Source organism: Felis catus, chromosome X (genome assembly GCF_018350175.1).
Source record: "Felis catus isolate Fca126 chromosome X, F.catus_Fca126_mat1.0, whole genome shotgun sequence".
Classification (NCBI taxonomy): Eukaryota; Metazoa; Chordata; class Mammalia; order Carnivora; family Felidae; genus Felis; species Felis catus.
Window position 1 is genome coordinate 87,001,494 of NC_058386.1, and position 25,111 is coordinate 87,026,604.

Here is a 25,111-nt window from a genome sequence, read left to right on the forward strand (position 1 = left end):
AGATTAAGTTCTAGGGAAAAATAACTATCAATCTCAATCTACTGGGTCAATGTAAACACTATGATCAATAATAAAAATTCTTAAATTGAAAAGTTGACAAGAATTTGATAGCAGCTTTAAGTATGGTCATATCAAAGGACTAGTATCATCGGTATCAGATGTCTCACTACACTTTGGCAATCGTCAGTACTGGTGTACCTTTTGCATACTATGATGAAATGATCAAAACTTACTCAGACGATACTAAAAACTACAGAAATCAATGTACTTAACTGCTTGTTATACAGCATACTTCCAATGAGCATCCAAACACATCACACACCCCAATAATTCTAAAATCTTACTAGATACAGTATGAGCTCCTCCACCCATTCCAGGAAATTTGAATCCAAATCCCAAAGTTAAACCACCAAATGCTCCATTTGAAGTTGTTGGGGAAACAACTGCAGAAAAGAACATAAAGATTACCTATTACACCTTAATTTAAAAACAGTGAGTAATTTATTTAGGGTCTTTTTCATCTGAAGTGTCCTTTACAAACTTTTGGCTAAACTCCAAAAACCTGTGGCTAATCCATTTACAAGAAATGTTCAGAAAAGGCAAATCTATGGAGACATAAAATAGATTAGTTATCTGGGGCTGAGAGACCTTATTTGGATGATAGAAATGTTCTAAAACTGGATTACAGTTTTAGTGGTAGTTACACAATTCAGTAATCTTATTAAAATCACTGATTTGCATGCTTAAAATAAGTTAATTTTATATGTAAGTTTTACCTCATTAAAGTTAATTTTACAAACACTATGGTAGAGCTTTCTTTTCATTTTGTAGGCAAGGACATCAAAGACAGGAATGAAAACAAGCCTGTCAAAGGCCAGAGGGCAAGTCTCTGATTGAAAATCAAATTCATGCAACAACTATAAGTTCTAACCTCAGACATGGTCTTATTCACAAAATCTATCGTAGTGGAGAAGGATATTGCTTACACATATCAAAACGCTTCCAGAATCCCAGTCATGTCTCAAAAGTGGAAGTCTACTTGGTAGAAAATACAACTCAGGTGGTAACCAGCAATTTTAACTAATGTTTAACTATGCCAACTTCACAAGAGGGTAGGGATGGCAGACCACTATTTTTCACCCTGAAGTAGGCATGAGCATTTCCTGGCAAGTTTTATTCCTAGGAATGGCGACAATCTTCCTATAACAGGGCTGCGGGGGAGGGGGGTGGGGGATGGAGGGCATATTACAGCTAGGGTTACAATAACAAAGTCTAATGATAAATGTCATGGCACTGTGAATATATTATGGAAGCAGAGTCAGTTTATATGGACCTGTAAAAAAAGAATTACTCAACATTTGTTGTTACTGTACTAATGGAAGATACATAGCAAAGAAGTTGGGGTTACAAGATAATTAATATCCCACTTCTCAGATCTACACATCCAGATGTTCCTCTTCAAGGAGAGAAGCCACAAGACATCACACGGTGTCAATTAAAACCCCAAACTGGTCCTTTTGTCATCCATCACTTCTGATAGGTAAAGTGTAAGGACCACAAAACTGGTCTATCTGCAAGAATACATTATAGCAAAACTCCAACATTCATTTCCCATTTTATCTTATTCACATGGATAATAAGACTTCTCTTTCAGACATACTTGGCAAAATTCCCATCTTACTATTCCCATTAGCTTCCAGAAGTTGTTTCAAAACATTACAATGTTAATGAATTATATGCTTAAAATTATCACTTTAAGCTGGAATAATCATGTTAACATAAAATTCACAGCTAAAGCCATGACAATTGGGTTCTTAAGCAAAGCTACTATTGATATCAGCAGTTACAGATGGGTTCAAGCATAATGATAATTTACGAGATGCAAGAGATCCATAGCTTATATTGGCAAATTAAGCGAAGTTGCCTGATGCGAAATACCAGGCTTTTCTTTGCAACCAGTAACTTACATGAGAACCCAGAAGCAACAGTGGAGGTAGAAGCATCTGACACTGAAGTAAACAGCATGGTGCTTGAACGAGTAGTGGCGTCAGCAGTCGATGCTGAAGCCGAACCTAAAAATCAAAGTCATGAGCAGAAATATATGTCACTGAGCAATTTTTAAAAAGCAAAACACCATTATAACAAGGTTCATTTATATGGAGAAACTGAAACAGAGCAAGGAAAATCAGATACTCTGAAATCTAATAAATAAAACACAGTAACAGCCTGATTAAAAAAAGTAGTTTATTAGTAATACTGAGTACAGCCAGTCTTCTAGCACCATCATAACAAAGAAGTTCCACTTTATGGAAGAGGGGGATCCTCCTCCAGAGCTGCAACATAAGAAGTCCTAGGGACCTATATTCCCCAGTGAAACAACCATAACTGGTAAAAAAGAAAAAAAAATAATAATAAAATGTTGAAATCTCGGGAAATTGTCCTACAGGTATACAGCAAATAAAGAACATTTACTCAAGAAAATCTGCTAAGACTCAGTAATACCAGTGAAAGTCTGGCATATGACCCACAATCCACTTCTCTCCATCCCCATCCTCACCCTGAAGGAAGCCACACTCCAGGCAGGAGCTGCCAATAAGACTGGCCCAGACTCCCCAACAAGGGACAAAGCATTTCATTGGGGAGGGCAAGCAGCCAGCATATCACCTCCAACGCCGATTTAATGGGTTGAAGCAGATTTAATGGGCTGAAATTCTTGGCAAGTACAGCCAAGAGTAGAGGGACTCCCTTCCTTAGGTTAGCCCTCATTCATAGGGCAGAGGCTCTACACCAGGCACGTCAAGTTGAGAATACTGGAGCCCCATCACCCTTACCCTGACTGCTTTGCCCCAGCTCACTTGCAGGGCTGAGCTTCCACACCTGAAGAGATAAGCAAGATCAGAGAAAACTGTCACTGCACAGCGCCCAAAGCAATGTTTCAAAGATTTTGCCCAAGGGTAAAGGCGGCCCATAAAAAGAGAGTTCCCAAGCTATCCCCAAAAGAATTGACTTTATTTGAAAAAGAATGTGAGGAAATTCAAGCCAAAAGATTCTCTCTCAAAAAAAAAAATTAATTAAGAGGAAGCAAGTACCTTCATGAGACCAAGATTTAGGCTGTAGACTAGTTTACCAGAGGTAACTAGGGAAAGAGAAGGTTGAAGAGGCCTCCTCCTGAGATCAGAAGAATTAATACTCATACATGCTACACCTTGGATGAATCTTGAAAATAGTAACCTAAGTGAAAGGAGCCAGACACAAAAGGCCACATAATGTATGATTCCATTTATATGAAATGCCCAGAATAGGCAAATCCATAGAGAGAAAGTAGACTAGTGGATGCCAAGAGCTGGGAGGAGGGGGTAATAAGGTCTGACTGCTAATGGGTACCCGGTTTGTTTTGGGGTGATGAAAATATTCTGGAATTACATAGTGGTAATGGTTGCACACTCAATGAATATATTTTAGAAACGTTGAATTGAATACTTTAAAAGGGTGAATTTTAAGATATGTGATTTATACTTCAATTATGCTATTAAAAAAAGGATCCTCTCAATAGAAGCTGAAAAAGCATTTGAGAAAATCGAACACAGCTTCATGATGAAAAGGTTCAACAAACTAGGAAGAGAAGGGAATTTCTTTAACATGATAAAGAGCATTCATGAAAAACCCACAGCCAATATCATATTTAATGGTGAAAGACTGCATACTTTCCCACTATCATGAAGAACAAACTAAGGATGTCTGCTCTTACCAACAATACATTGGAAGTTCTAGTCAGGACAATTAGGCAAGAAAACAAAATAAATGGCATCCAGATCAAAAAAAAAAGAAATAGACCTATATCTATTTACAGGTGACATGATCATGATTACAGAAAATTCTAAAGGAGCCACAAACAAAATCTATTAGAACAATAAACAAGTTCAGCAAATCTGCAGGAATCAAGATCAACATAGAAAAATGAATTACAGGGGCACCTGGGTGGCTCAGTCGGTTAAGCATCTGACTTTGGCTCAGGTCATGATCTCATGGTTCATGAGTTCAAGCCCCATGTCAGGCTCTATGCTGCAGACAGCTCAGAGCCTGCAGCCTGTTTCAGATTCAGTGTCTCCCTTCTCTCTCTGCCCTCCCCCACTAACACTCTGTCTCTCTCTCTCAAAAATAAATAAACATTAAAAAAATTTTTAAAAAGAAAAATGAATTCCAATTCTATATACTAGCAATGAACAATCCACAAATGAAATTAAGAATGCAATTCCACTTATAATCACTCAAAAAATACTTAGGAACAAATCTAACAAAAGAAGTACAAGACCTATACCCAGGAAAAGATAAAACATCATTGTAAGAAATTAAAGACATCCTAAATAAGTGGAAAGATCTCAGGTTTGTGGATCAGAAGATTTAGTATTGTTAAGATGATGTAGTAGACAGAAAAATGGTCCCCAACCATAGCCACATCCTAATACCCAGGGCCTACAGACATATTACCTTACGTGACAAAAAGGTCTTTATAGATGTGATTAAGGTTTAGTACCTTGAGATAGGGAGATTATCCTGGATTATCCAGGTAAGCAAAATCTAATGACATAAATCCTTAAAAATAGAGATTATTTCCAGGCTGTGGGCAGTGGGAGATGTGACTACAAAAGAATGGTCAGAAAGATACAAAGTTGCTGATCCAAATGGCCATCTAACACATGAAAACAAATTCACTGTCATTAGTCATTGGGGAATTGAAAATCAAAACCACAATGAGATTCCACTTCAAACGGACTAAAATGGCTATAAATCAAAAAGTCAGATAAAATCAAGTGTCGGTGAGGATGAGGAAAAATTGGAAACCTCATACAATGCTGGTGGGAATGTAAAATGGTACAGCCACTCTGGAAAGCTGCCTCACACTTCTTCAATGTGTTAAGCATAGACTTACCATATGACCCAGTAATTCCATTCCTAGGTACCTACACAAAAGAAATGACATATATCCACACAAAAACATGTATGTGAATGTTCATAGCAGCATTTTTCATAATTGGCAAAATGTGGAAACAACACAAATGAACATCAACTGACGAATGGATGAATAAAATATGGTACATCCATACAATGGAATTTTATTTGGCCATAAAAAGGAAAAGGAGCACTGATATATGCTAAAACATGGATGAGCCCTTAAAAATTTATGCTGAATAAAAGAAGCTAATCACAAAAGATCACATATTTTATGATTCCTTTTGTATGAAACGTCCAGAATAGGGGAATCTAGAGCCAGAAAGAAGATTAGTGGTTGTCAGGGACTGGCAGAAGGGATGAATGGATAGTGTCTGCTCATGGGTATAGAGTTTCTTTAAAGGGTGATGAAAATATTCTAAAACTGCGGTAATGACTGCACAATGCAGTAAATATACGAAAAAGTAATCAATTGTACATTTTAAATGGGTAAATTACACAGCATGTGAATTAAATAATAATAAAACTGTGAAAAAATAATAAAAAAGAAGTCTGGGATAGTTTCAGAAAACAGATTACCTGCCTCTTGCTTTAAAATTTCAAATAAAAAATAAATAAAATAAAATTTCAAATAAAAAAGTATGTAAAAAAATAAAGCTAGGGCACCTGGTGGCTCAGTCGGTTAAGTGGCCGACTTCAGCTCAGGTCATGATCTTGCGGTCTGTGAGTTCGAGCCCTGCATCGATCGGGCTCTGTGCTGGCAGGCAGCTCAGAGCCTGGAGCCTGCTTCTCTCTCTGCCCCTCCCCTGCTTGCTCTCTGTCTCTCTGTCTCTCTCTCTCAAATATAATAAACATTAAAAAAATTAAGAAAAAATAAAGCTAAAGAAATTAAGTACATAAAGACACAAATGAAATTCACTGGTTAACCAAAAACAAAGTTTATCTTTTTCATCCTCATTCTAGATCATTGTACATGACACATGGTAGTAAGTGCTCAATTAAAACTTCTGCTGAACTGAACTCACTTTTTCCAGATTCCAATATACAATTACACACATTCTATTTCCTCTTCAAAAGGAGAAAGTACTCAATAAGTAATTGTACTTGAGTCTGTTGTTGCCTACATCCAACTGCTGAGCAACTTGTGGCAATATATAGGGTAAGATCCTGCTATCCAAAAGATCTAGCGCCTTTGAGGGTGAAGAGGACAGGCAGATGCTGGGGAGGAATTGGGAACATTACCACATACCTTTGACTATTTAAAATGTGTACTGTGGAAAATCCCCATGTTTCATTTAGAAGAAGCACACATATAGTATACTTTTAAAGAGATGATCAATTTTACAGCAAAGGTGTTTTAATATTTATAATTCATTACCGACCGGTGAGGCTAAATTTTTATTATGAGCTTAATGGCTACTTTAATTTCCTCATTTGAAATTGCCCATTCATGTCATCTACTCATTTTCTCATTAAGAGTATTGTCTTATTATTGAAGTGTGTATCAAGGCTATTTAGTCAAGTGTTGCCAAAATTTCCCAGCCCCAGTTTGTCATTTGTTTCTTGATTTTGTTTTTGTTTTTTATGTAGTCAAATATTTCCATCATGTTTTTTCCTTTATGGTTTATATCTCCATATTATGTTTCAAAAGGCTTTCCCTCTTAAACATATAAAAGGTGTTCAACCTCATTTTTATTTTTTATTTTATTTTTTATTTTTTCAATGTTTATTTTTGAGAGAGAGAGAGAGAGAGAGAGAGAGAGAAAGAGAGAGAGAGAGGCAGAGCATGAGCAGGGGAGGAGCAGAGAGAGGGAGACACAGAATCTGAAACAGGCTCCAGGCTCTGAGCTGTTATCACAGAGCCCGACACTGGGCTTGAAGGAACTCACAAACTGTGAGATCATGACCCGAGCCGAAGCTGGATGCTCAACCGACTGAGCCACCCAGGCGCCCCATCAACTTCATTTTTAGGAGAAAATCACAAATTATAACTATTGAGAACAATTTCACCAGACAGATGGGAAGAAATTTAAAAAAAAAAAACCTAGTAATACACTCTGTTAAGGACACTGTGGACAAACAAGCAGCCTCTGAGGTTCCTAATGGGAGTGTAAATTGGTATAACCCCTATGGAAAACAATTGGCCAATTTTTTTGTGTTTTTGTTTTTTTATTTTTTTTTAAATGTTTATTTATTTTTGAGAGACACAGAGAGACAGAGTGCAAGCAGGGGAGGGGCAGAGAGAGAGAGAAACATAGAACCCGAAGCAGGCTCAAGGCTGTGAGCTGTCAACACAGAGCCCCCCGTGGGGCTCGAACTCACAAACCATGAGATCATGACCCAAGCTGAAGTTGGATGCCTAACCAACTGAGTCACCCAGGCGCCCCAACAAGTGGCCAATGTTTTAAAAATTCCAAATGAATCTATCTTTTGAACCAATAATACTTCTTCTCAAAATTTATCTGCAAAGATGTACTTGCACACCTCTAAAATGACATGTAAAATGATAGCCATTTCATCCACTGTATTAGCAAATGAAGAAACAACCTAAATGCCCATCAGCAAGGGACTAAATAAATTATAGCACATCTAGACCATGGAATTCTATGATGCTACAAAAAATACTGAGAGAGGAGCACCCTCAGTCAGTTAAGCATCTGCTTCTTGGTTTAGGCTCAGGTCCTGATCTCATGGTTTGTGAGTTTGAGCCCCAAGTCAGGCTCTGTACTGACAGCACAGAATCTGCTTGTGATTCCCTCTCTCTCTCTCTCTCTCTCTCTGCCCCTCCCCAACGCGTGCATGTGCACTCTCTCTCTCTCTCTCAAAATAAATAAATAAAACTTTAAAAAAAATACTGAGGGAGCTATCCATATACTGATTGATGTGAAAAGATCCCCAAAATGTTTAAAGTAAGTTTATAAAGTTTGTAAGTTTAAAAAGGAAGGCATAGAACACTGTGTATACTATCATTTATGTAGAAAAAATAAAGGTAGAGGGCTAAGAATATATTTTTTTATTTGCTAGCAAATCCATGAATAAATTCTGAAAGGATATATACAATTACAGTGGTCAGCTGAATCCAGGGAGTAGAGGAGGTGGGGGTAATACAGGGTAGATGGGCGACTATTTATAGTTTTCTTTTTGAACCATTTGCCTGAATATACTACATATTTTTAAATTATACATAAATAAAAGTCCTTTCCCCAACCCAAGAAATACTGTTTACATATTGTCATATTTATCTACATTTTTTAAAGGTTTATGATTTCATTTTCTACCTTCAATTCACCTAGTATTTCTTTTGGTTGATCTTGTTAAAAAAAAACCAACAACAAAATTCAACAGAGTAAATCTGAAGATCTAACTGACTTTATTAAATGATTCATGAATCGGGCAGTATCTCATCTAGCTCGTGGGAATTATACAAAATAATTGTTTTGTTTTTTATACCAAGAAGGGTGCGTCAAGAAAGTTATAAGCAAAAGAAAAGAAAGAATTGTTTCAGGCAGGATCACCTTCTTTTAGGGGGAAGAGCAGGGGATCTTATTATGCAGATGAGCTCATCTTCTTTTGGGGGATGTAGAGGGCCCAAGTGACAGATAACCTCATCAGTGCTTATCAGAAAATTCCTGACTGACCAGTTAAGACTTAATATTTCCGGGGGAGGTTGACACAGCAGTTAGATTAGGTATTAAGCCCTGGCTTATTGATTTGGGGTCTTAACCTAAGTGACACCATTTTGGACCTGTGGTTTTCTTTTCAACAATCTTTTTAGGCAAAAAATCCCCCAAATCACCTGGCTAGTCAGGTACTGCAATTCATTTACTCACTACCCCATCCTCTCTCCCCACAGATTTGAAAATGTCATCTTCATAGACCCAGATTTATTTCTATACTTTAAAATTTTTCACTAATTTTTCTATCACTGTTCCACAAGAAAATTTCAATTATAGCACTAGAAGTCATGTGCTTTTATATTACACAATGTTTTAAATTTACAGGAAGAGAATAAACTTAACATACATTTTCATGTATTTTCCTACACGTACTCCATCATTACTTTTCCTTAAAAAACAAAAGACTTGACTAGTCTCATGCATTTATTCCCCCATTTAAACTTTAGACTCTAGTCAAGTCCCTCTTTCCTTTCCCTCTCTCCAAATTTCTATTTAAAAAAAGCCCAATTTGGGAGTCATTTGTCCCCCACCACAGGAAACCACAACATCATTATAGTTTCAACCTATTTCAGAAAGGTGACCTTTTAAAAATCAATCTGAAATTTCCTGATCAGTACTAGGGAGGTAATCTGCATGATAAAACAAACAAACAAACAAACAAACAAACAAACAAACAAAAAAACCCTGCTGTTCCCTTGCAGCCAAAAGACACGCAGCCAGAAACAATCCTTTCTTTTCTTTTGCTAATAACTTCTTGCCCCACCCTCCTTCCCATAAAAACCTTCCATTTTGTATAATTTCTTGAAAAATCTCTCTACTTGCTAGATGGGATGTTGCCCAATTCATGAATCGCTTAAAATGCCAATTACCTCTTCAAATTTTACTCGGTTGAGTTTTGTTTTTTAACAATTCCCATTGTGGTTTTATAAGAATTACATTAAATGTGTAGGTTAATTTGGAGATACATGACATTTTTATATATCGAGTCTGTGCATTCAGTGGGTCTCTTCACTTATTCATGTCTTCTATTATATTCCTCAGTAGAATTTTGGAGTTATCTTCAAATAGGTCATGCACATTTCAAATGTTTATTGCTGGACATTTTGAATTTTTGGTTCAAATTGTTAATGGGACCTTTTCCCATTAAATGTATTTCCCAACTACTATTGCTTAAACATGGGAACACTTGAGTTTTGTATTTACACCTGGCCATATTACTGAAACTTCTTCACTAGTACTAATTTAAATTGCACTTGATATATGCCAATATTTAAAAATCCTAATCTTTTGTCTCAGGCACTGGCATAATTTCAGGGCCTGACCTTAAATCACATACCCAGAGGTAACTAAGGAAGAAAATACTGTCTAATATGATTTGCTTTTAAGTTATAGGAGTCCTACTCTTAAATAAAAAAGGATTTAAGAGACAGTCTTATTTTCCTAATCATAGAACTAGAGCAGGGTTTTTCAATGTGGCATCACTGACATTTGGGGCCAGGTAATTCTTCATTGTGGAAGACTAGCCCATGCTGAGATATAATAAGAAATGTACAGAGGTGCCTGGGTGGCTCTGTTGGTTGAGCGTCCAACTCTCGATTTCAGGTCAGGTCATGATCTGTTGGTTGGAGCCTTGCATCAGGCTCTGTGCTGACAGCGCTGAGCCTGCTTGGGATTCTCTCTCTCTTCCTCTCTCTGCGCTGCATCCCCCACCCCTATCCCCGCTCACGTGCTCTCTCAAAATAAATTAAATAAACATTTTTTTAAAAAAAGAAATGTACATTTGGCCTGTGTCCCCTTTCCTGGACAGATCCTAAAACCCTTGTAATTTCCTAAGTGATAAAAGTGATAGAAACATCTTTCGTTATAATATTTGGTTTTTGTCCCCAGTTCATGAAATAGCTCCAGAAGTAATATAGGTGAAAGAACCCCCTGGTTATTTATTACCAGGCCTATACAACTACACTTGATTTACATTAATGAGGTGAACTTTATTTTTATTTTTTAATGTTTATTTATTTTTGAGAGAGACGAAGTGTGAGTGGGGGAGGAGCAGAAAGAGAGGGAGGCACAGAATCGGAAGGAGGATCCAGGCTCTGAGTTGTCAGCCCAGAGCCCGACTCTGGGCTCAGACCCACGAACTCTGAGATCATGACCTGAGTTGAAGTCAGATGCTAAATCAACTGAACCACCCAGGTGCCCCTTAATGAGGTGAACTTTAAAGAGCCCTTAATGATGAGCAGCTGGTTGCCAGAGAAACCAACCGACTGCAGCGTTAGAACTTTTACGCCACCTTCTCACCTCTGGAAATGGGAGGGGCTGAAGATGGAGTTCAATCATCATTGAATCAATCACGCCTACATAATAGACCCTCCATTGAAACCCTAAATGAAGGGGTATGGAGATATTCCAAGTTAGTGAACACATGGAGGTTGCTAAAAGGTTGACAACACCTGGAGAAGACAAGGAAGATCTGGGCCTCCCCCCCCATACCTTCCCCTATTTCCTATGTTGTATCATTTATAATAAACCAGTAACTGTAAGTAAAGTGTTTTCCAGTGTTCTGTGAGCTGTTCTAGCAAATTATCAACCCAAGGAGGGAGTCATGGGAATCCCCAACTTCTAGGCAGTAGGTCAGAAGTACACGTGACAACCTAGGACTCACAATTGGTATCTGAAGTAGTGGTCAGTTCCGTGGGACTAAGCCCTTGAAATATTTGGTCTGTGATAACTCCAGGTAATGAGGATCATAACTGAATGTAGGGAACCCAGCTGGTGTCCAGAGAGTTGGAGAATTCGTTGGTGTGGGAAGAACCCCCCCCCCCATATTTGGTGTCAGAAGTGTTGAGTGTAGGGGACACGAGATTTTCTTTTATGTGCACTGCAGGATATTTTGCAGCGTGACTCTGAATAAAGGAAACCTCATTTAAAATGGGGTTGGGAGGCCAGAAGAGGGAGCTCTCACACCATACCACTTGCAGCCCTTTGCAGGCCCAATAGGAAAAAGACTGTTTTACTAAACCAGCAGAAGGAAGATCTTCTCCTTGCTTGGCAACAGCCCAGCCAATGAGAGACTGTCACAACACAGCCAAAGAAAAGCCACTACACTTCAAACACCCAATTTACTCCAGTGGACTTCTTGTTTACAACAGTCCCTCCCAACTCCCCCCTTTTCTCTAAAACAGCTTTTTTCTCCTTTGTTCTCCAGACTTGCCTATGGTTTTGCTGTAGCTTGCTTGTCCCAAATTGCAATTCCTCCTCTATTCAAACAAACCCATTTTGCTAGCAAAAAAACTGGCTCTTTTATTTTCAAGGTCAATCAAGGTCAAAAGCAGCATCCCTGGGCTCTACCCACTAGATGCCAGTAGTACCTCCCCAGTCTCAGCAGCCAAAAATGTCTTCAGGCATTGCTAAATATCCCCTAGGAGAGGGGACAAGTCATCTCCAGCTGAGAACCACTGGACTAGAGGAAGGGTTCAATATAATTTTCTCCATCCAGTGCTATAAGGATATCCAAACCAGCCTTAATTCCTTGATATTTAAGAAACATAAGAAAATGCCAACTATTTTAACAAGTTGTTGGCCATAGAAAATAGCCAAGAATGTTTTCAACAGAATTGGGAAAGGTAGACTTACGCTACAAGATAGCGGGGCCTGCTACAATAACTAAAATGGTGATATGAGAACAATAAAGGGCAAATCAATAGAACAGAATAGGAAGTCCAGAAGCAGAACTAATCATATATAATAATTTGCTGTATGTGGAAGTCAGCATCTCAAATCAATAGGAAATGAATGGCTATTTAATGAAGTATAATGGTTGAACTCACTAATCACTTAGAAAAAATTAAGATTCCTAAAAATATAAACTGTAATAAAACTACAAAATTTAAGGATCTTGAGATGGAAAAGGCCTATTTGTCCAGAGAGAGAAACTCAGAAGAATAAGAGATGTGACAATATAAAAATTAAATTCTTTGGGACTTCCTTTCCAGGAAAATGGGATGCAGGTCCTTTTCCTTACTCAAGTAAAAACCACTTATTCAACTAAATATTATATATAAAACAAACATAAGAAGACCCTAAAAAGTGGTGAGAAGAAGGCAAACCAGAAAAGGATCCTGAGACCCAAGGAATGATATGATGGTGAGTTCCACAAGTTTTCTTTTTGCCTTGTATTTCCCAGGCTTGGAGTTGAATAGGCTAGCAGCCCACAAATACCAATGGATATAGACCACTCCCCACTCCCCACATAAAAGCCCCAATAAAAGCCTGCTCTGTAGACGAAAGACAAGGAAAGGGGCAGATTAATAAGACAGAAATCTTTTAGACAATAACCACTCTAGTATAACCAAACACCACATAAAAAACTGTGGCCCTACTTCCTACCTATCCTAGCAAACACTAAGTGAGGAGCCTAAACTTCTACCCATGTGAGACTGTAATGAGGTGTCCCAATAGCTGTGCCAGAATGGTATTAGAGAAGGTCAAGTAGGGAGCCAGGTTCTTCATCTCTGCCAGCAGTTTGTGAACCCTCTCCTCACAGTGACGTGGCAGGATGTTCCACCATTGCCCACCAGTAATTAGGAGACCCCTGCCTTGGGCAGCAATGGAGACCAACAGGGAAAATGAAGTTTTACTCCTACCTTATGGTAACGAAGCAGCACCCCTCTATTCCCCTGTTAGAGCAATGTCAAATAAAACCAGCTAAAGCAAAGAAAAAAAAAGCCTTAAATCAGATTCAGTGTCTCATAACATAATATGAAAATGTCCAGGTTTCAATTAAACACCCATCCTACCAAGAATGAGGAAGGTCTCAAACTGAATGAAAAATGACATTAGCAAGATGACAGAAACGTTAGAATTAATGATCAAAGATTTGAAAGCATCCGTGATAAAAATGCATCAACAAGAAATTATAAACACACTTGAAACATGAGAAAAAATAGCCTTACCCAAGAGAAAGAAAGAAAAACAAATGAAAATAAAACCTCAACAAATAAATAGAAGATATAAAGAACTGAACAGAAAATTGAGAACTGAAAAAGACAATAACCAAAACACAAACACAAACACAAACTTAAGCAGAAGGATTTGAGAGCAGACAGAGACAGGAACCAGTGAAATGGAGGCTAGGATGATAGAAGTCTACACCAAGACATATAAAATCACTACACTTCGGAAAACTAAAGACAAAAAAAGTCTTTAAAGCAGCAAGAGAAAAACAGCATCTAATTTATAGGGGGAAACCTATTTAAATGATAGATTTCTCATCAGAAACCATGGAGGCAAGAGGGAAGTATAACTGTATTTTTCAAGTGCTGAAAGAAAATAACTGCCAACCCAGAATCCAATCCTACAGCTAGTGAAAATATCCTCCAGGAATGAATAGGAAATGAAGATATTGAGAGGAAAACTCAAGAGAATTTGTTGCCAACAGACCACCTTAAATGAACAGCTACAGAAGTCTTCTAAACAGAAAGGAAATGACAACAGAAGGAATCTTGGAACTTCAGAAAGGAAGAAACAACAAATAGAGCAAAAATATGGGCAAATACAATTGGTTTTCCTGTTTGTTGTAAGTTTTAAAAATTATGTTTGATGGTTAAAAATTATAACCCGGCCTGATATGGTTCTAAAAGTATGTAGATAGAATAATTTAAGACAATTAGGTTACAAATAGGGGTGGGTTAAGGGACATACAGGGAGAAAGGTTTCTATACCTCGAACAGGTAAAATAACAATTAGACTATTATACATATATATGTACTACCTAGAGCAACCACTAAAAAATCTATACAAAGAGGAACTCTCAAAAATACTATAGTTGGGGCGCCTGGGTGGCTCAGTTAGTTCAGTGTCCCAATTCAGCTCAGGTCATGATCTCACGGTCCATGAGTTCGAGCCCCATGTCAGCCTCTGTGCTGACATCTCAGAGCCTGGAGACTGCCTTGGATTTTGTGTCTCCCTCTCTCTCCACCACTCCCCTGCTCATGTTCTCTCTCTCTCTCTCTCTCTCTCAAAAATAAAATAAAACATTAAAAAATACTTAAACTGAAATGGAATTCTACAACATGTTCAAGTAATCAATAGGAAGGCAGGAAACAGAAAACAGGAGAATGAAAAATACAAACAAAACAAAAAATAAAATGGCAGACTTAAGACCTAACATAGCAATAATTATGGAAAATGTAAACGGTCTAAATAAGCTGATTAAAAGTGAGACTGACAGAGGGTATTAAAAAACCATGACCGACCTGTATGTTGTCTATAAGAAACTCACTTCAAAAATAATGATAGAGGCAGGTTGAGAATAAAAAGATGGAAAAAAGATACTATACAACAATAAGTAGAAATGTATATATTATTATCAGATAAAGTAGACTTCAAAGGAAAAAAATTACCAGAAGGGCATAATTACATAATGATGTTACATAAAGAGCCAATCCCCCAATAAGTCTTAGCAATTGTATATATATGTACTAACAACAGACCTTCAAAATATGTGAATCAAAAACTGATAAAAGTGAAAGAAGAAATAAAAAAATCCACTATTCCAGTTAAAGACACACGCCTCTCTTACCAATTGATAGAACAACTAGACATAAAATCAGCAAGGATACAGAACTCATCAAAACCATTAACCATCAAAATCCAATTGTCCTTTATAGCACACTTCGCCCAACAAAACAGAATTCGCCCAACATTCTTTTCAAGTGCCCCTGGAACATCTACCAAGATAGATTTTGTACAGGGCCATAAAACAAACTTCAACTAATTCAAAATAATAAAAATGATATAGTATATTCTCCAACTACAATGGAAAGGGACCAGAAATCAAAAACAGAAAAACAACAGGAAAATCTCCAAACATTTGTAAACTAAACACATACTGAAATAACTCATGGGCCAAAGAGGAAGTCTCAACAAAAATAAGAATTACACCGAAGTAAATGAAAATGAAAATACACCCTACCAAAATTCATAGGATGTAGTTAAAGTAGTGCTAGCAGGGAAATTTATAGCAGTAAATGTACACATTAGAAAAGAAGATGTACGGCATGGTGACTGTAGTTAATACTGTATTGTATATTTGAAAGTTGCTAAGAGAGTAAATCTTTAAAGTTCTCATCACAAGAAAAAAAATTATAACTGTGTATGGTGATGGATGTTAATTTAATTAGACTTATTGTGGTGATCATTTCACGATATATACAAAGAGTGAATCATTATATTGTATACCTGAAACTAATATGTCAATTATATTTCAATTTTAAAAATTAAAATCAGAAGAAAAGTTTCTAATCAATCATCCATGTTCCCACCTGAAAACCTACTAAAAGAGCAAAATAAACCCAAAGCAAGCAGAAGAAAATAATAAAGAGCAAAAATCAATGAAATAGAAAACAAAAATAGAAAAAAAATCAATGACACAGAGTTGATTCCTGAAACATCAATAAAATTAACAAACCTCTACTAAGATTAAAAAAAAGGGGGCACCTGGGTACTTCAGTTGATTAAGCATCTGACTCTTGATTTCAGCTCAGGTCATGATCTCACAGTTTTTGAATTTGAATCCTGCATCAGGCTCCGCATTGACAGCTTGGGGCCTGCCTGGGATTCTCTCTCTCTGTTCCTCCCCCTGCTTGTGCTCTCTCTCTCAAAATAAATAAATAATCTTTATTTAAAAAGAGATTGAAAATGAAAACAGAGAGAAGATACAAATTACCAATAGCAGTAGTGAAACAGCTTATCATGACACACCATGTGGACATCAAAAGAATAATACTATACCCACAAATTTGATAATTTCAAAGAAACGGACCAACTAAAAACACACAAACTACCACAAATCACTAATAAGAAATACATAATTTGGAATTCATAATTTTAAAACTCCTAAAAAACAAATCTCCAGGTCCAGATGGTTTCACTAGAGAATTCTACCAAATATTTAAAGAAGAATTTCTTTCAGAAAACAAAACAGGAGAAACACTTCCTGACCTAATTTATGAAGCCAGTATCATACCCTAACCAAAACCAGACAGATGATACAAAACAAGAAAACTGCACACCACTTTCTCTTATGAATATGAACGAATCGAAAAAATCAAACAAAATATAAGCAAATAGAATTCAGCAATATATGAAAGGATTATAGACCAGGACCAAGTGGGATTTATCCCAAGGATGCAAAGTTGGTATAATATTTGAAAAATCAATGTGATCCACATGACTGTATCAACTAATGAAGAAAAAGCATTTACAAAATTCAATACCCAGTTATGGTAAAAGTCTCAAAAAAATAGGAATAGATGGGAACATCTTCAACTTGAGGAAGGGCATCTACCAAAAACTACAGCTAACACCATACTTAATGAGAAACTAGATGTTTCTCCCTAAGATTGGGAAAAAGAAAGGATGCTTGCTCTCATCACTCTTATCCAATGTAATATTAGAACTTCTAGCTACTACACTAAAGCAAGAGGAAAAAACCTAGATAGGAAAGGAAGAAATGAAACTGTCCATATTTTCAGATAACATGACTGTCTTTTCTGTGTAGAAAATCTTAAGAAATCTACAAAAAAACTTCCTAGAATAAGTGAGCTCAGCAAGGTCAGAGGATATAAGATAAACATATGTAATCAATTGTATTTCTACATACCAGCAATAAACAAGTCAATGTGAAATTAAAAATACAGTACCATTTACAATCACTTTAAAAAAGAGAAATACTCAGGTATAAATCTAGCAATGAGAAAAAAATGCCCGTTGGATAGCACTTCTGTCTTTTGTAAAACCCTATTATCCACTGACATTTCCCAAAGCCCTATGTAAAAAGGACCCATATAATACATTACTATTTTTGAATGCTTTTTTTTAATCAGACTATAAAAGACATGAACAGATTGGATATACATATGACAAATAAGCACAGGAAAAGATGTTCAACATCATTAGCCCTTAGGGAAATAGAAATTAAAACCATAATGTAATATCACTATTTGCGAAAAGAGCTAAAATGAAAAATAGTGATAATACCAAATGATAGTGAAGAGCAAAGAAACTGGATCACACATACTTGCTGAGGGGCATGTAAAATGGTATGGCCATTCTAGAAAACAGTTTGACACTTTCTTATAAGACTGAATATACAACTACCATATGATCTAGCGATTGTACTCCTGGGCATTTAGCCAAGAGAAATGAAGACTTATGTTCACACACACAAAAACCCTATACATAAATGTTCAGAGCAGCTTTACTCATTACAGCCAAAAAGCAGAAATAACAGATATCCATCCCTGGGCAAATAGTTACACAAACTGCTGTACGTCCGTATCATGGAATAGTATGCAGCAATAAAAATAACTGATACACACACCAATCTGGATGCATCTATAGAAAATTAAGCTGGGTGAAAAGAACCATCCCTAAAATATCTCATTGTATGATTCCCCATTTATACAGAATTTTTGAAATGACAAAATTATAGCAACGGTTGCTTTGAAATGGCAAAATGAAGGATCCTTGTGGTGACAGGACTAGTCCATACCTTGACTGTCAGTATCAACATCCTGGTTGTGATAATGTATGATAGCTATGCAAGATGTTACCATTAGGAGAAAATGGACAAAGGGTATGTGGAATCTCTATGACTCCTTACAACTGCATGAGAATCTACAATTATGGCAAAATAAAACACTTAATTTAAAGAAATAAAATCTTTTAATATTTATAAAACACTAAGAAAAAAATGTAAACAAATTGGGAGAAATACTTCTTACACAAATATCAAAGGGTTAAGATACCACAACTACATTATCAACAAGAAAGATAAATACCATATTAGAAAACTGAGCAAAAGGTACAATTAATTTATTCACTCTCTCTCTCACACACACACACATAAATGCAATTACTCAATAAATAATTCAAAAAGAAGTCATCCTTGTTAGTAATTAAAGAAATGTAAATCAAGATAATGGTAATATTATTTCCACTGTTAAGCTACCAAATTAAAAAAACAAACACACAAACTAGTTTCACTGTTGTTTTTATGAAAATCTGCATTTCTCTGCAGTGTTACATATGTTGGCTATTATCCTTTTTGTGTGTTTGTTTTTTTAATTTGGTAGCTTAACAGTGGAAATAATATTACCATTATCTTGATTTACATTTCTTTAATTACTAACAAGGATGACTTCTTTTTGAATTATTTATTGAGTAATTGCATTTATGTGTGTGTGTGAGAGAGAGTGAATAAATTCATAAATTCAGAGCCATATAAGAGCCATCCCTAAAATATCTAGGCATTCACCTATATGGACTTCTAGGCATTCTAGGCATTTCACCTATATGGACTTCTTGAATCCCCACAACCCTATGAGGTAAGTGCTGAGCACTTATAGATGAGCAAACCAACCAGTGAGAAGTTAAAATAACTTGCCAAGGTCAAAGAACTAGTAATGAACAGAGCCAAAACTCAAAACATTTATTTCATACATTTTGAAAATAACAGATATGTATTATTTCTAATACCAAAAATTCATTTGTATAAAATTAATGATGTCCCCCAAGGTAGTGACCAAATATTCTAGCACCATAATTATTTTAATGTTCCACTTCATCTCTTTATGTACTACCATGCCATACCAAACAATCAAAATTGGTATTATCACTACTACAAATTATAGATAAGTTATATATTTCTATGTATCTATAATTTAAAAAATATTTTTCCTTTTTGGTTGTTCCCAAAAAGCTCTGAAATTATTACTATAAATATCTAATTTAATAAAATGTGCTATAAAGTAAAATATATTAATATCTCAGTGTATTTCCCAAGTTCTCAAATATTTACATTTACAATAAAACCAAGTTTATATGGTTTATAAACCAGAACTCCTTATTAACTGTATTTTGGCTTAGCAAGACCCTAAATTCCTTCTCATTAATGTTCAATAAAGGTTAAATGTATTTTACTGAATCTTAATTATTTGGAAACTGGTAATCCACACAAAATATTTTACCATTCCCTAACCATGCCACAGAACTGACGTTGCATTATTATTTCAATATTCTCTAAACTTTTACGTCACTCCAAAAGCATTTTCTTTCCTGTTCTATTGTACCTCTTGATAAGTTTCATTTCAAAAGTTTTATTTTCAAAATGGAAAACAACATATCAATAGACTGCAAATAAGAATATACTTGCTAAACACAAACATTAAACAATTGATCACAACTTTTCAGTATAATTCTCACTACTAAATGCAGATTTGTCTAGACTACTGGTTCCCAGAAGGTTGTAACATTTTCCAAAACAAACATTCCTTGGTTCTAAATCTAAAACTGCAACACCAGAAGGAGCAGTTTGGATTTAATTGCTATCACATTTATCAATAACACTAAACTCCAGCAAGAGAAGTGAGTAATATTTGGATTTGAACCAATCAAAAAAGAATCTCGGGGCACCTGGGTGGCTCAGTCGGTTAAGCCTCCAACTTTGGCTCAGGTCATGATGTCACGGTTCGTGGGTCCGAGCCCCAAATCGGGCTCTGTGCTGACATCTCAGAGCCTGGAGCCTGCTTCAAATTCTGAGTCTCCCTCTCTCTCTGCCCCTCCCCCACTCATGCTTGGTCTCTCTCTCTCTCTCTCAAAAATAAATAAACATTAAAAAAAAGAATCTCAAAATCAATCTTTTTTTAAAAAAATTTATTTATTTTTGAGACAGAATAAGCTGGGGAGGGGCAGAGAAAGAGAGAAAGAGAGAGAGAGAATCCCAAGCAGGCTCTGCGCTGTCAGCACAGAGCCCCATGTGGGGCTCGATCTCATGATCCATGACCTGAGCTGAAATCAAGAGTCAGACACTTAACCAACTGAGCCACCCAGGTGCCCCTGGAAATCAATCTTGAATACCGTGCTTCTCTGTTGGAGAGCGGAGTTCAAACCTTTCCTGCAGGCTCTCCACCAAGGCTGAAAGGAACAGTTGGTTGTGTAGCAACTGTTCTGCTAGATGCTGAGCAGTAGGAGTGAGGGGTAATCCTGCAAATGCTATTGGTTGAGCTGCATTCTCCATTGCTGAGACAGTACTGAAACTGGCCCTCCCAGTCTGAGGTGTACTTTCTTTCCACTGAGGAACAAGAACCCTGTGGCAGTTGCAGACTGAGCAGCAGAGGTGGTAGCTGAGCCGAAAACAAAAGGCTGGATGCTGTCACCCAGTGTGAAGGAACACTGCTTGTTAAAGAATTAGTAAGAGTGCTGGTACCCAGCCCCAAAGCCCCTATAAGCACTTGCAGGTTGTTGAAAGCAGGAGGTTGTTGAAAGCAGGTGTTGCCCAGGTTTAATTTTGGTGCATTTACTCCAAACAGAAAAAGGAAAAAAATCACATAATAATTCTCTGGCACATTAAATGGTAGCTAGATAACATAGCTTCTGTCAAATTAGGTTTTTTTTTTTTTTTTTTTAAAAGGCCAAGTGCAACCGCTCAAGAAGGTTTTCAAGGATTCAGGCTTTTCTCCTTCTGCGATGCATCCTTTTTTTTTTTTTTTAATTTTTTTTTTCAACGTTTATTTATTTTTGGGACAGAGAGAGACAGAGCATGAACGGGGGAGGGGCAGAGAGAGAGGGAGACACAGAATCGGAAACAGGCTCCAGGCTCTGAGCCATCATCAGCCCAGAGCCCGACGCGGGGCTCGAACTCGCAGACCGCGAGATCGTGACCTGGCTGAAGTCGGACGCTTAACCGACTGCGCCACCCAGGCGCCCCACAAATTAGGTTTTAAGTATGAACAGTTAACGAGATTTTGTTCTATACGTTTTCATCTCACTACAGAAGGAAAGATAACCAAATATTACAAGTTATTACATAACTAACAGAATTGAGGAGAATTCTAGAGAGAATACCCCAGCTTTCATTGGACCACCACATGCTACTGAAAGAAATGGCTGGATCCATCTGGATTGACAGAAAAGGCACTAAAAGAATGCTCTCTTTAAAATTTTGAAATGCAGGAGGAAAGAATGTATACTCAAGGTCATTACAATGATCAATAGATAAAGATCGAGAGAGAGAGAGAGAGAGAGAGAGAGAGAGAGAGAGAGAGAGAGAGAGTTAATAAGCAAGTAGCCTAATTACAAGATGATATATGTCCAAAACTCAGTGGCTACCCCTCCTATGGCTCACATGAAGGGAAATCACAGATCAGAATTCAATGTGCCTTGTACCTTAAAATCTCAGATGGCTTCAATTTATAAGAGTGTCTTGGGAATGAGTGGCAGAATTCCAAATAGTTGACTTAGAAATGCCATACCATTTGTTTAGCCTTTCCATACTCTAAATGGAAAGTTTGTCTAATTGCCTGTGTAGCCACTAAAAGAATCAAACAGTACTGCTCTTACCCTACAGAAAACTCAGTTCCTTCTGGAGCAGAAGTTGATATAAATGGTATACCAAAGCTGAATCCTTTAGTCTGTGGAGCTGGAGCTGCGTTGCTGAATGAGAACAGGCCAGTAGAAGATGTCCTTATTTATAACTGGTTGGGATGGAGTCCCAAACTTAAACCCTCTTGGACCAGGTGTAGAGAAAGTAAACCCTGTAGCTGAAGTAGTGGCTATTATCTGCAGAGCCCAAGGTGAACATACCTATACAGGTACCGGTTCCTCCAGAATTAAATAAACCCACTTCTGACTCCAAACCCTATATGGGGGTAAGAGAGGAATGGAAGAAAACCAACTTCAGAGATCTCAATGAGACCTTCAAGTCAAGATGGTGGATAGAAGCCACACTGGAATCACTCTCACATACTCCAAACTCCTAGAAATATCAGTTAAAAGGTACTTCATAAAAACACTTTCAAAAGTACAAGCAGACTTTTTGAAGAAAGAAGGCAATTTTTCAGGTGCCAGATAGAGAAGGAATTCTTTTCTATAAGCAGAAGCTGAAGCTGCTTCATTAGCCCAAGGGGGAGACCTGAATGATATATGTGCCTTAACAGTTGTAAATATGCTGGATTATGGGTATGATCTGGGGCCACCAGGGTAAGGCTCCCCAATCAAGAGGCCTAATGAAGCTTCAATCTGGGAAAGAGATTTAAGGAAATGGAAAAGGTGATAGGAACATGCAGAAACCCTAAGCAGGTAAAGAAGATATCCATAGATGGCTTAAATTCAATTTGCCTTAATGGAGTAGAAACTTTAAGCTAAAATGCTAACATAAAAACTGATTAGGAGTTCATGAAACCTTCAGGATCCAAGTAGGTTGCTCATGTCCTCAGGAAAGAGGTGTCCCCACTTCCTAGGTCACATAGGGTCAGAAAAAGCCCCCAGAAAATTAACTCCTAGACAAGAATTATAAAACATCCAAGAAAGCAGTCTACAGACCTGAAAAAATGACAGAATTGTCATTCAAGGAATTAGAGATAATAAAGAAATATGAATGCCACATTAAAATATGTTTAATATGTTTAAAGAGCTCAAGAAACAAATAATATCCATAAAACAAACAAGTAAATGTGAAAAAGAACCAAGGAGAATCTAAGAAATGGTTATCACTATTAGAAATTAAAAGGCTCCTCAAAGTATGGAAAGAGCCCAAATGTCCATCAATGGATGAATAGATAAAGAAGATGTAGTATATACATATATATTACTCGGCAATCAAAAAGAATGAAATCTTGCCATTCACAACTACATGGATGGAACTAGAGGGTATTATGCTAAGCAAAATTAGAGAAAGACAAATATCATATGACTTCGTTCATATGAGGGCTTTAAGATACAAAACAGATGAACATAGGAAGGGAAGCAAAAATAATATAAAAACAGGGAGGGGGACAAAAACATATGAGACTCTTAAATATGGAGAACAGAGGGTTACTGGAGGGGTTTGGGAGAGGGGATGGGCTAAATGGTAAGGGGCATTAAGGAATCTACTCCTGAAATCATTATTGCACTATATGTTAACTAACTTGGATGTAAATTAAAAAAATAAATTAAATAAAAATTTAAAAAAATAATAAAAGAAATTTAAAAAGAAATTAAAAGGCTCCAGAGATAAGACTAGACCCAATTGACAAGAAAAAAAAAAAATCAATGAACTGGAAGAGAGAACAGAAGATATCTGCCAGAATACAGGGAGGATAAAGTGATGGGGAAGAAGAGAGAAATTAGGAGATAAGAAAACAAAAGAAAAGCTTCAATATATATCCAGAAGGAATATCAGAAGAAGAAAATAAAACGGCAGAGACAATACTCAAATTTAATAAAGGAGTTTGCTAGAAATGAAGAACAATGAGTCCTCAGATTAAAAATTGCAAGCAGGCAACCCCTCCCCACCACACACACACACACACACACACACACACACACACACACACTATACAATATATTCAAACACTAGAATATTAAATACAGAGGGAAAAAATCTGAACATTGCCAGAGAGAAAAAAACAGATTTATCTTGTAAGGAGTAACAACCAAGGTGACAGAAAGCTCTTCATTAGCAACAATAAACGCTAGAAGATGATAGAATATCTTTAAAGTGTTAAGGGAAAAATCATTGTGTACTTATAATTCTACCCAAGTCAAGATTTATAAAATGGGATGTGTCTAAAGATCAGTTTTTAAACAATAGCTCTGAAATGCAATTCTATGAAATCAGTTTCAAGAAATATTTCATCAAAGTTAAGAACCCCATTACTTTATGCACCAGTAAGAAAAAAAAAGGCCAACCTGTCACAATTCCTTCTTATCACTTAAAGTTTTTTATACTTTTTGAAAGAGCTCTTTTCAATGTAGACAGATTTTAATCAAACACGCATATCTTAAGAAAAAACTATTCAGAATCCAATTTTCAACTCAAATTTTTTGATGTCTTCTGTGCCACCAGGAACACTGTTGATGCAGTATCAAAACCATGGTGATAGCAATGAGTTTTTTGGCCAACATTTATGATATTATCATATACCTTCACATGATAAATATATAATATATGACCATATATTATATGATATACAATAATATGCAACTATAATATAGTTTATAGTAACATAACACTTAAAACCTCAGGAGAGTGGTACCCTTGGGAATGTAAGAGTAAATACAGCAAAAGAACTCATTAAGAGAACTAAAAGCCATTTAGCTATATGCTTTCAAGTCAGCTTTGCAAATGTGTAGACTAGTGTCCTTTTGTCTCTCATTTCAACATAATTAATAACTAGAGTCGATTAACCATCTCCACCATTCTCTCCCCACAACCACTGGTTTCTAGGAGTTAAAAGAGATGCCCCATTGTCTCAAGGTTTGCACCCAAGCCACCCGTTATGCAAGTTTTGATCCTAGATATTCTGAAATTACAGTGCATACAGGAACAACTATGATATCACAACTGCCACATGGCCAAAGGGGATTATAAAACACCATCATCTGTTAAGTAAGACTCATTTCAATTTCAGAGATGTTAAACTATGAAAAATTGAACTTCT

The 25,111-nt window shown here is 36.6% G+C and overlaps 1 protein-coding gene across 2 annotated transcripts in view; it reads right to left on the reverse strand.

Annotated features, from left to right (window-relative positions):
* Window positions 1-25,111, reverse strand: part of NUP62CL (nucleoporin 62 C-terminal like) — an 80,591-nt gene that overhangs the window by 44,964 nt on the left and 10,516 nt on the right. The window contains exons 2-3 of one of the 2 annotated variants that reach the window (XM_011279405.4): window positions 1,968-2,072; window positions 345-443 (exon numbers count right to left, since the gene is read on the reverse strand). In XM_011279405.4, coding sequence (XP_011277707.1) covers window positions 345-443; window positions 1,968-2,025 — 157 coding nt within the window. In that variant the 5' untranslated portion in view covers window positions 2,026-2,072. The remainder of the gene's footprint in view (window positions 1-344; window positions 444-1,967; window positions 2,073-25,111) is intronic. The other variant, XM_006943898.5, reaches the window with a different exon arrangement.